General features: G+C 54.6%; 1 protein-coding gene across 1 annotated transcript in view; it reads right to left on the reverse strand.

Annotated features, from left to right (window-relative positions):
• LOC120510622 (SREBF chaperone) overlaps window positions 1–12,722 on the reverse strand; it is a 54,497-nt gene that overhangs the window by 31,217 nt on the left and 10,558 nt on the right. Inside the window, exons 2-4 of the mRNA XM_039726609.1 lie at window positions 9,857–10,044; window positions 3,450–3,576; window positions 1,939–2,096 (exon numbers count right to left, since the gene is read on the reverse strand). Coding sequence (XP_039582543.1) covers window positions 1,939–2,096; window positions 3,450–3,576; window positions 9,857–9,978 — 407 coding nt within the window. The 5' untranslated portion in view covers window positions 9,979–10,044. The remainder of the gene's footprint in view (window positions 1–1,938; window positions 2,097–3,449; window positions 3,577–9,856; window positions 10,045–12,722) is intronic.

Raw genomic sequence — 12,722 nt, forward strand, 5'->3', positions numbered from 1 at the left:
AGAAGGACAGAGCACACAAGGTCAGTGCCAAGGCTGGGGGAGCTGGCAGGGACAGCAAACTGAGGAAATCTGAGGAGCAAAAGTGGCATTTCTACAACATGGCCTCTGAGAGCAGCAGCTGGGGGTGAAGGATGGGTCCCCAAAAGGACAAACCATCAGCTAGAGGAGCAGGGTGGACACTCAAAAATGATTAATTCAATACCCTTTCTGTTAACAGCACAAAGATCAAGACCCCACCTGGGGGTAAAAAAGAGTTTCTGCTCCCAGGTGGGAACCTGTCAGCTGGAAAGAACAGAGAGACATGGGGACATTAATAAATCACCTCTTAATGTGCAAAAGTGATGTGAGTGGGCACAAAACCAGACTTGTGATCTCAGGGGTGTCCCAGGAAAAGCCTTTCCATGGCAAACACCCCACAGGTGAGACTCCCCTGACAATCTGGGTGTGGTTCTGCTCTCCCCCCTCAGCAATGTCCCAGTGCCAGCAGTGCCACCAGCAGCACCCAGGATGGCACCTGGAATGCTGAACCTCTCACCAGTGAGCCCAGAGATTTCTGTTTGGCTTTTAACAAAGAGCAGGCTGGGCTGGGGAGTGGGAGCTCCCCTGGAAACACCTGGGAGCTGAGGAAAGCTGCTGTACAAAGGCTGCAACAGGAAAAACCAAGCAGGTACCAACTGGCCCTAAAAACAGCCAAGGAAAGTCAGGAGAAGGTTCCTAAGAGGAAATTCCAGCAGTGGCCCAGAACCCCCTGAGATATGGAGCTGGTGTGGTGGTGAGGGAATTCTGAGACCCTGCACCTGTATCACCTTGAGGCCCCTTCTGGACTCTGCCAGAAAACTCCTGAGGATTTTCAGTGCCCTACCTGGAGCACAGGGACTTCTCCAGCACCAAGGTGAATTGCCCCAGGGGCAGGATGGATCCCACCTTTAGGGCATGACAGCTCCAAGCCCCAGGGGCAGGATGGATCCCTCCTTTGGGACAGCGCCAAGCCCCAGGGGCAGGATGGATCCCACCTTTAGGGCATGACAGCTCCAAGCCCCAGGGGCAGGATGGATCCCTCCTTTGGGACAGCGCCAAGCCCCAGGGGCAGGATGGATCCCACCTTTAGGGCATGACAGCTCCAAGCCCCAGGGGCAGGATGGATCCCTCCTTTGGGACAGCGCCAAGCCCCAGGGGCAGGATGGATCCCACCTTTAGGGCATGACAGCTCCAAGCCCCAGGGGCAGGATGGATCCCTCCTTTGGGACAGCGCCAAGCCCCAGGGGCAGGATGGATCCCACCTTTAGGGCATGACAGCTCCAAGCCCCAGGGGCAGGATGGATCCCTCCTTTGGGACAGCGCCAAGCCCCAGGGGCAGGATGGATCCCACCTTTAGGGCATGACAGCTCCAAGCCCCAGGGGCAGGATGGATCCCTCCTTTGGGACAGCGCCAAGCCCCAGGGGCAGGATGGATCCCACCTTTAGGGCATGACAGCTCCAAGCCCCAGGGGCAGGATGGATCCCTCCTTTGGGACAGCGCCAAGCCCCAGGGGCAGGATGGATCCCACCTTTAGGGCATGACAGCTCCAAGCCCCAGGGGCAGGATGGATCCCTCCTTTGGGACAGCGCCAAGCCCCAGGGGCAGGATGGATCCCACCTTTAGGGCATGACAGCTCCAAGCCCCAGGGGCAGGATGGATCCCTCCTTTGGGACAGCGCCAAGCCCCAGGGGCAGGATGGATCCCACCTTTAGGGCATGACAGCTCCAAGCCCCAGGGGCAGGATGGATCCCTCCTTTGGGACAGCGCCAAGCCCCAGGGGCAGGATGGATCCCACCTTTATGTCAGCTCCAAGCCCCATGTGCAGGATGGATCCCACCTTTAGGGCATCACCAGCCCCTGGCCAGCCCCGGGCAGCCCCCTGCAGCCAGCTGTGCCCAGCTGCAGCTGCTGTGCCTCACCTGTCTCTCAGGGCGTGGTTCCTGATCTCCTCCACCAGCGGGAAGACGCGGGCCAGCGGCGAGCGGAACACATCCACGGCCAGGAAGTTCTTCTGCCAGGGGGACACGGTGGCTTTCACGAAGATCTGCTGGATGTAGGCCACGGGAGCCCCCACGTACTGCGGGGAAACAGGGCAGGGTCAGGGCTCTGCTGCCAGGGGCTGGGGAATCACACACAGACACAGGATTCTCCTGGGAAGCTGTGAGGAAGCTCAGAGGAAGAGTTAAAACAATTATTGTCTCTCTTTCTGCAACTGTTGTTTGTAGGTATGATTCTCCAGAGTGTGCTATTCATAGTTTGCCAATAGTGTGAGAGAAGATTCCTAAAAACCAATCAAGTCCACCGTTGTTTCTATAAAAACTGTAGATTTCTAATAAAGATGTACCTGTTCATACCTTCTACTGGCAGAATCTCTGTATCACCTCTGTCTGTCCCCAGTACCCCTCCAGTGACAGGGGGCTGTGTACAACCCCCAGTGGGATGGGAACACATCTCGAGCTGTTTTATTTTCCAGCATCAGCCTCATTCCATGGTTGTGACAATGGGAAGATGCCAGCAGCTCACATCCCCGGCAGCAGATAAAGAACTCAATCTCACAACTCACTTTATAAGTTTTTTGACCAATCACACAAAGCAGAAGCATTGACAGCAGTTCCATCCAAGCACTGTAAGCACAGGTACCTTTGGTTAAACAATGCTTGCTTATTTTGAATACAATCCCTGCTTGTGAGCCTGCAAACACAATGCACAGAGCTCCATTGTTAAGCTGAGAACTCCCTAACATCTTCCTAGATATCCTTTCCTAAAACCCTCTGATGTTAAAGATTCCCCCAGCTGGGGAGCTCCCAGAGAACCAGAGCAGGAACAGCTTTGCCAGACTCTGTTTTCCCTTCCCAAATCAGAGGTGGAACAGGAGAGGCAGGCAAGAACAAAGGGAGTCTGAGTCTGTGTTTGCGTTGTAGGGACCTCAAAGCCCACCCAGTGCCACCCCTGCCACTGTCCCAGGTGCTCCAAGCCCTGTCCAACCTGGCCTGGGACAGTTTCAGGGGTGGGGCAGCCACAGCTGCTCTGGGCCATCAATCAGGTGCTGGGCAGCCCAGCAGGGCTGTGTCCCCTCCCCATGTCCCTCCCATGTCCCTCCTGTGTCCTTCCCATGTCCCAGCAGGGCCATGTCCCTCCCCATGTCCCAGCAGGGCCGTGTCTCCTTGCCAAATCCCCAGCAGGGCCGTGTCCCTCCCCATGTCCCTCCCATGTCCCCATGCCCCAGCAGGGCCATGTCCCTCCCGTGTCCCCCCCATGTCCCTGTGTCCCTCCCATGTCCCTCCCATGTCCCCATGTCCCCAGCAGGTCCGTGTCCCCACCATGTCCCCGTGTCCCTCCCATGTCCCCATGTCCCCAGCAGGTCCGTGTCCCCACCATGTCCCCGGTGCCCCAGCAGCTCCGTGTCCCCCCATGCCCCCGCAGCTCTCACCCAGTCGGGGCGCTCGGCGGGCTCCCCGTGCTGCGGGCCCTGCTCCCCGGGGGGGCTGTAGTCCTTCAGGGGCGTGCTGAACTCCACGGGGCCCGTCCCTGGCAGGGGCAGCTTCAGCAGGGGCGAGCTGGGGGGACACAAGCAGGCAAAGCCCTCAGCTGGGAGCTCAGGGACTCTTTGAGGCAGAACAAATCACATGTTCCCTGAAATACCGGAATGCATCCCCAAAAAGGTAACCCTGCCCCCAGGGTGAGGTCTAAATGTTGAAGTCATTTTCTCCTGGTGCTATGAAGAATAATAACAAAAGTAATAATTTATATTAATTTATATAATAATAACAACAGCAATAATAACAATAACAAGAAGGAGAGGAAGGAGAAGGAGAAGGAGAAGGAGAAGGACAAGGAGAAGGAGAAGGAGGGGAAGAAGAGGAAGGAGAAGGAGACAAAGGAGAAGAAGAAGAAGAAGGAGAAAAAATTTCTACAATAATAATACCTGGCAGGGGCAGCTTCAGCAGGGGCGAGCTGGGGGGACACAAGCAGGCAAAGCCCTCAGCTGGGAGCTCAGGGACTCTTTGAGGCAGAACAAATCACATGTTCCCTGAAATACCGGAATGCATCCCCAAAAAGGTAACCCTGCCCCCAGGGTGAGGTCTAAATGTTGAAGTCATTTTCTCCTGGTGCTATGAAGAATAATAACAAAAGTAATAATTTATATTAATTTATATAATAATAACAACAGCAATAATAACAATAACAAGAAGGAGAGGAAGGGGAAGGAGAAGGAGAAGGAGAAGGAGAAGGAGAAGGAGAAGGAGAAGGAGAAGGAGGGGAAGAAGAGGAAGGAGAAGGAGACAAAGGAGAAGAAGAAGAAGGAGAAATAATTTCTACAATAATAATAATAATAATAATAATAATAATAATAATAATAATAATAATAATAATAATAATAATAATAATAATAATAATAATAATAGAAGAGTTTAAAAAATAGCCAGGTCCACTTTGGCAAAGCCAAGCTGTGCAGGACAGGAGGCCCAGCAAGGTGGCTTTGCCTTTCATGGGACACACTGCTACCCCAGAGCCCTTCTCCCTTGGAAAGGGATGGAAAAGTCCTGGGAGAGAAGGGAAGAGCTTGCAGAGCCTCTCCTGGATTCCTCCAGCCAACTTAGCTGTGGCAGAAAACAAATCAGGTGTGACAAAAACCACTCAGCGTGGCCGTGGCTCAGTAACTGCATCCCACCCAAAGCCCAGGCACTCCCTATGCTCCAGTGGCTGCTCCCCTGCCCCAAAGCCTTTAGAATCTTCTGATTTTCCTCAGTTACACTCAAAACTTGTCATTAACCTCTCAAAACTTGTCATTAACCTCATTGGTCCTGAAAGCACTTTTAAGAGCAGCAGTGAGACACCAAAACTGTGAAATCTTGACCTGCTTGCTGCTTTGCCACCACAACCTCTGGTGATTGTGGCTCCTGTCCCACAAGAGAGACTTTGAACTATTCAGAAGTTGAGAAAATGAGGTTACAGAGAGTTTAGAATGGGATTTTTAACTCCAAATGTTCTCTAAAGTGGTTTAAAGCAAGTCAGAATTGAACTGGTGGGAAAAGCAAGGCTGCTGACACACAGAGATCCACAAGAATCTGGAACTGTCAGCAGCAAACCGGAGATCAGAACTTCAGCCTTTTTGTGCCTCACAATTCCTGCTATATCCTCCTGGTTGCAGATGAATTTTGTGCCAATACTGACACAAGAAATAAAGACCGTGGAATTGTTGCCCTGCAAGGCTCTGCCCACTTCATTAGGGATTAGTTTGGATCATCAAAGGCCATGGAGGAACAAGCAGCATCCAAACACAGGGCTTCAGAGAGAACAACAAACAGCTGAAAAGGAACAATGAAATCAGAAGCCAGGCTTGTCAGATTTGCTCTTTATTGGTCTGACAGAAACACATCTAATTATCAGCATTCCCTTGTGCAGGGAAGAGAAAAAGGAATAATGAGATCAAGCCTAAGAGATAACCAAAGCAGAGCACGTTCAACAGATGATTGAGGAGGAATTATTTTTCCCTAAATGATTTCAGTGTTGGCAACTGTGTCCAGAAATCCAAGGAAAACACTTGAGATTCACAGAAGGCTCTGCAGAGGGGTATTCCCTGTGAGTCACCTGTGAGCTGGGAGGAGTCACAACAGCAGGTTTTGTAGAATTTGAGTCACTCACAACCAGACTGCTCAGCTTTAGTCTGACTGTGGAGTGAGCTCAGCTTTAGTCTGACTGTGGAGTGAGCTCAGCTTTAGTCTGACTGTGGAGTCAGCTCAGCTTTAGTCTGACTGTGGAGTGAGCTCAGCTTTAGTCTGACTGTGGAGTGAGCTCAGCTTTAGTCTGACTGTGGAGTGAGCTCAGCTTTAGTCTGACTGTGGAGCGAGCTCAGGTTTAGTCTGACTGTGGAGTGTCCCCCTCCCCTGGTGCCTGTGCTGGCAGTGCTGCTGCTGTCCCAGTGCCCGTCCCAGGGGTCTGGCACCCCTGGCACCCCCAGGGCAGCAGAGTCCCCTCGAGGGCAGCAGGGCCCAGCTCTCTGCAGCCCCGTGACAGATGCTGACTGCAGGTGGGATGAGCAGCTCTGCTGTGGGAGCAGGGCAGGAGGGGATGCTCTCTGAGCTCCCAGCCCTGCTCCATGGCTCAGTGAGGAGGGAAAAGGGGCTCCTTGTGCCAACCTGGCCCTCCCAGCTGGGACCCACCAGGTGCTGGGAACACGGAATGCTGGAGTGCTGTGGGATGGAAGGGACCCTGAGCATCACCCAGTGCCCCCCTGCCATGGCAGGGCCACCCACGCTGTGATCCAGCACAGATGACAGGGAAGCTCAGGTTGCTCTGATTTGGGAAAGGCTCTGTTCAGGTGCTCGTGTCACTGTGCACCCTGCCAGCCCTCTGAAACCCCAAATAAAGCAAACACAGATCCTGCAACCAGCTGGAGCTGCTGAATGCAGCAGGAGCTGCACTGCAGCCCCCACATGAGGGAGGAGCAGGCACAGTGCTCATCCAAGGACCTGACACAGTCTGAAACAGCTCAGGGGCAAGGAGGAGCAGGGCCAGGGGAGCTCCAGGAAATCCCTCCCTGCACATCCCCCCGAGGGCAGAGGGAAGCAGGGAGCTGCCAGGGCTCAGGTAAGAGGGAAGGAGCTGATCCATGCATGAACCCAGCTCCCAGCAGGACAAGCTTTTGGCCTGTCTGCAGGCAAACAGAGCAGTGGAACCCCACTGCTGAGGAGGGGGATCTGCTAACAGGGCCCTCCAGAGGGCTGCCAAGGCCAGCAGCTGGCAGCAAGAGTGCCTTCTCAGCCTTGGCAAGTGCACCAACAACCTGTTTGTGAGTCAGTGGTGGTGGCTGTGCCCTGCTTCCCTCTGACAGGGCCCTGAAATTGTGCAGAAAGGAGACTCCCCTCTCCTGTGCAGCAGAACCTGCTCCCAGTGCATGCTGAAACCCCAGAGGAGGCTCAGACATGAGGAGTCTGACTCTGATTCAGGTGCTCTGGTTACCACACAAACAGTACAGATCTGTGCAGGAGTGATGCATTCTTACAGAAATAATAATATACAATAATAATATAAATAATATAAATAATAATAAATAAACATGTACACACACACACACACCCCTCCCCAGGGCTCTGCTTCCAGCCAGCTCTGCCACTCTTCAGGAGCAGAGCCTTCAGTTAAATAACAAACCTGTTTAATTGCCCTAAAGCTGCTGCAGTCACTGGGTCACCTGCAATCCTCAGCTGGACTAAAAGCTGTCCGCTGGGGAGTGCCCGGGCTCCACGATCTGAAAGCCCTGCCCAGCTTTAGCCCTTCCATGGTTCCTGAGCCCCCTGCCCTGCGCTGGTGCCAGTCCTGGGGGTGCTGCCAGCCCTGCAGCTCAGAAATGCTGCCCGAATGAGCCTGTGCCTCAGTGCTGGCCCTGATTCCCCCGGGCTCAGGTCCTGCCCTGGCTGCTCCTGCACAGGGGGGCTGGGGTGCACCAGTGCAACCCAGCGGGGACAGCAGTGCTGCCACAGAGCACACACGGCTCCCGTGCAGCAGGGCAGCCGTGCCAAGCAGCACCCTGCATCCCAGCATGGCACAGGGCACCGCTGCAGGCAGGAAAATGCACCAGCTGCAGGCAGAACAATGCAATTCACCGCCTCCCATGCAGCACATACTGCACCAGCTCCAGGCAGGAAAATGCATCAGTCCCCATGCAGCACAATGCAACTCACCAGCTCCCATGCACCAGCTCTCATGCAGCACACACCGCACAGGCTCCCATGCAGCACACACTGCAGCAGTACCCATGCAGCAATCCCTTCACTCTCACACCTGGCATGCAGGTGTAGGAGCCACTCTGGCAGAGTTCTGTCCCAGTTAGCAAAGGCACTCCTCGGGCCACAATTAACCCCTCGTTATCAGAGGTTAACACACAGCAGCTCAGAGCAGGGCCGGGAACACCCCCCAGGCTCCCATGCAGCATGCAATGCGCCAGCTCCCATGCAGCACACATTGCTCCAGCTCCCCTGCAGCACACACCGCACAGGCTCCCATGCAGCACACACTGCAGCAGCCCCCATGCAGCACACAATGCACAGGATCCCATGCAGCACACACTGCAGCAGCCCCCATGCAGCACACACTGCACAGGCTCCCATGCAGCACACAATGCACAGGCTCCCATGCAGCACACAATGCACAGGATCCCATGCAGCACACACTGCACAGGACCCCATGCAGCACACACTGCACAGGCTCCCATGCAGCACACAATGCACAGGATCCCATGCAGCACACACTGCACAGGACCCCATGCAGCACACACTGCACAGGCTCCCATGCAGCACACAAGCAGCTCAGAGCAGGGCCGGGAACACCCCGAAAGGCTCCTGAAGGGCCCAAGCCCCTCAGCCTCACCCCGGGCCGAGATCCTCCTGCTCTCCAGGGGGTCACCATGGTTGTGCCTCCTGTCCCCCCCAGGGCCAGCATCTGCTCTGCTAAGGACTCCTGGCACTCCTGACAGCAAACACACTCTGCACAGCTGAGGTGTCCTGGATGGATTCCTGCAGCCTGCAGGGAACAGTCCCTGCAGAATCCCCAACGGCTGGCACTCAGGAGTGCAGACACTCCACAATCCCAGCCACCAAAGGCACCTGGCCTGGAGCCTCAGCTCTGAGCAGCGACAGGCCAGGTCCCTGACCCAGGGCTGGTGACCCTGATCAGACTGTCCCCTCTCCAGGAAATCCTGAATTTCAGAGGGAACGTGCACTGTTGATCCCTCCCAAACACCACACTTTGCGGGTGAGCATTTCACAGTGCAGCAGCTGTCCTGCATGTGCTGCCTGCGAGAGCTGGAATGAGGAGCCTGAGCCACCCTGGAACCATCCCCAAGCAGGAGTGAGGTGACACAGTGCCACACGTGGGACTCTGCCTTGGCTCTGCTGCCAGGTGAAGAAATGCCTCTGCAAAGCTGCACCTGGCAAAGCTGGAGCCAAAGCACAGAGCTGCTCCCTGCAACCACATCAAAGACAGAGAAATTAGGAATCACTTGGCTGGCCTTGCAGAAGCTGCATGTTCTACAGGACAGGAGACCTGAGAATAAAACTGTCCCTGGAAGTGACAAGGAGCCCTGTGGAGCAATGGAAAACCAGGCAGCAATGCCCCACTGCTGCTCACAACCACTAAGGGCTCCAGCCAGGAGAAGCCACCTCAGAGGTTTTTTGTGGGAAAATCCTCCCTTTGACAATGTTTAACTGAGATGTGCAAGCAGCCCCTGTCACCACCACAGCTCAAAGGAAAACCTGTGTCTGTGTGCAGCTTTCCTACAAACAGGGGAGCAAATCATCACAACGGGTTTATTTTGCCCAGAACAGACAAAATAATTAAACCTTGCAAGACACAATCTGTACAGGCACATGTGTGCATGGTCTGGGGACAAAGGTTTGCCCAGCCCCACAGTGCCCTGCTGGAGATGATTCTGAGCCCGTGTGACATTCCTGGGAATAAATTTATATCCACCTGCAGACTAGGGATCCAAAAGAGGGTCCATAAGGAGAGTGGGAAATCTACTCCCACATGGGAGTGCCAAGCATGAAACAGAAGAGTGCAGGCTGCAGGAGAACAGGACAGGCAGGTGTGCAAAGGAAGATCACCTTTCCTTCTCCCCATTTTTAATTCATGGCTTTGGAGTACACCACCAGGTGCTTGAGGGTCACCTTCATCTCATTTATTGCTTCACTTCACTCATTCAATTAGTTCTTACTTATTACACCAGATGCAGACACTTCATCCCCGTTGTTTCTTCTGTCCCACAAAGATGACAAAACCTGTGAAGTCTCAATTTAAAAGAGCTTCTGGGTGGGCCCAGAAGGGAGCAGGCAGACTCACCAGCAGGCCAGGATGCAGAGGGCAGTGAAGAGGATGATGGGGATGGGGTAGGAAGCGCAGAGCAGCCCGTGGCTGTAGAACGCCCGCGAAATCCTCTCGCGCAGCCTTTCAGTCAGGGTCATCCTCACCTGCAGGCCATCCCGGGCCACAGCAGCGAGGGCAGCCCTGCAGGGGGGCACTGGCTCCAGCTGGGGAGGGCAAAGGGGACAAACAGTGAGCAGAAGGGAAACAAACCTTACCAGCTCCTTTTGGAAAGATCCCCAGCGTCCAGGAAGGAATCGTCCCTGGCAGGGTGGGCAGGGCTGGCACAGGTGCCCAGAGCAGCTGGGGTTGCCCTGGATCCCTGGCAGTGCCCAAGGCCAGGCTGGACAGGGCTTGGATTGTAGAAGGTGCCTCTGCCATGGCAGCAGTGGAACTGGATGATCCTAAAGGCCCTTTGCAGCACAAACCCTCCTGGGATTTATTTCTTGGTTCCATGAAATGACTGAGCAGATCTCAACTCACTGCCAGGACTGGACCATCCCTGTTCCAGGAGGAACTCAACAACAACAGGGGGCAAAAAATACACCAGAAGTGGCTCTCTGAGCAGCCTGAGCTGCCAGAAGGTGCTCTGGGGAGGAGCAACAATTTCTGGTCATTTCAAGGAGGAAAACTTTCTATTTGCTCTCTTCACCTGCTGCCAACAGCAGCACTCTGTAAGAAAACACAGAGCATTCCAAAGCTGTGTTTCTGTATCACTTGGGGGGTTGCATATTAAACTCTGCCATCTTTATTTGCTTTATGCTGTGACAGAGCTCCTAAGAGTGAACAGCAGGAACTGCTCCTGCTCCAAGGCATTTCTGCAAACAGAGATTGTCTAAGCCAAAATAAACCTGTGGATTGCAGGACAAATGTTAAAGGAGAATTTCTTGCTCCTTGCATGGTTGCAAATCCAAGACAAAGCTTGCCTGGAAGCTCGAGGGCAGAGGATGTGTCCCTTGCAGCACACAGGTGACATTTCTGGTTTGCTTCAGGTACCAGAGATGGACACAAGAATCCCAGGATCAGCGAGCTTGGAAAAACCCCCAAGGCCACTGAGTCCAGCCTGTGCCCCATGCCCACCTTGTCCCCAGCCCAGAGCACTGAGTGCCACCTCCAGGGACACCTCCAGGGGTGGGGACTCAGCACTGCCCACACTTAACACTCTTTAGGGAAGGAATTTCCCAAATTTCCATCCCGCCGTTCCCTCTCCTCCTGTCCTGTTCCCTGGAGCACAGCCCGAACCCCCTGGCTCCTGCACTCTCACAATGAAGGAATTTCCCAAATTTCCCAAATTTCCACCCTGCACTCCCCTGGCCCAGCCTGAGGCCGTTCCCTCTCCTCCTGTCCTGTTCCCTGCAGCACAGCCCGACCCCCCTGGCTCCTGCACTCTCACAAAACCAAGGCTGACCAGCAGAGGGAAGAAATGCAGAACTTCCCTTTGCAGGAAAAATCAACCCAAACTTGGTACTTTTCCCCAGACAAAAGCTTTTATCTCACTCAACAATAGTTACATGTTCCAAATTCTTCACATTTCCTCTGCAAGGCTTTACAGCCTTCCCAGGAGCCTCCCTGCACACTGAGGGCAGGGAAACACAGCAGAGCCCACTGTGAGCTGAGAGGATAAACTAACAAAGGTAGAAGGGTTTCCCTTTTCCAACACACAGTCACCTGGGGTTTTAGGTGCACTCAACTCCTCAGTTTCCCACAAAATGTTCTGGCAGCAGGCTCAGCATTAGTGTAATAAATAGGGCCAAGCCAGTGAAGCTGGAGAGGGGAAACAAGGAAAAATCCCAAATAAATCCCTGTTCCATAGTGCTTTCAGTACATTCAGTAATTTGCTCCACGGTGTTGCCTACATCTGAACCTCCAAAGGGGATTTTAACCAAAGGGAAGGGGAAGGGGAAGGGGAAGGGAAAGGGAAAGGGGAAGGGAAAGGGAAAGGGAAAGGGAAAGGGAAAGGGAAAGGGAAAGGCTCAATGTGATGCTCACAGCCCTGAGGGCCAGGTGGGCCAAGGACCACCAGCAGTAATTCCCTCTCCTGCTGCAGGCACTGCCTTGTACCCACAAATCCACCAATCCCACAGAGGCTCCAGGGGGAGCAGAGAACCTCCTGCCTTCAGAGCAGCCCCAGAACTCGTGGAAGCAGCAGCAGTGGCACCAGAGCAGCTCAGATTGCTGCATGACTGCCACACCTCAGCTGGACAGAGCCTCCCTGCTATCCTGAAACACAGGCAGGGTTACAGGTGCTTCCCCCACTCCTGGCTCCTCCCAGCTCACACGGAGCACAGGATCCATCACAAACCCAGCTCATCCACGGGCTCCCAGCCCTCCCCACTGCCCCTCCCAGCACCACGGGCACCCCAGAGCAAGGGAAATCTGGCTCCCTGCAGATCAGAAAGCACATCCTGGGCTGCTCACACCCCAGCAAAGCAGCTGCATTTCCTTGCCCTCCATCGGGCCCTGGAGGTGGCTCAGGGCTCCGATGCTCTGAGCCATCAGCCACTGCTGTCACTGCCATGGGAGCCCCCAAACCCCACTGCCCACAAAGGGAGAGAGGCACAGACCTGAACCCAGCTCTCCTCTCCTCAGCAGGCAGGGACTGGCCCCCATGCAGAGCCAGGGAACATTCCTCAGGGCTCCAGAGGTGGGAAAACAAGAGCCTGCCTCCAGACAAGCTCCTTCAGAGAAAAGCTGCACAATGGGCTCTAACAGCAAGGTCCTGCTCTCCCCTGGCATTCCCATGGGAAGAAAAAGGGCCTTTGTGCTGCCAGAGGACACGGGGGTCACGAGGCAAGGCCTGCCTGCAAGGGGTTAATCCCAGCACTGCTACCAGGGGCAAGGCCTG

This window comes from Passer montanus, unplaced genomic scaffold (assembly GCF_014805655.1).
Source record: "Passer montanus isolate IOZ18808 unplaced genomic scaffold, ASM1480565v1 scaffold59, whole genome shotgun sequence".
NCBI lineage: Eukaryota > Metazoa > Chordata > Aves > Passeriformes > Passeridae > Passer > Passer montanus.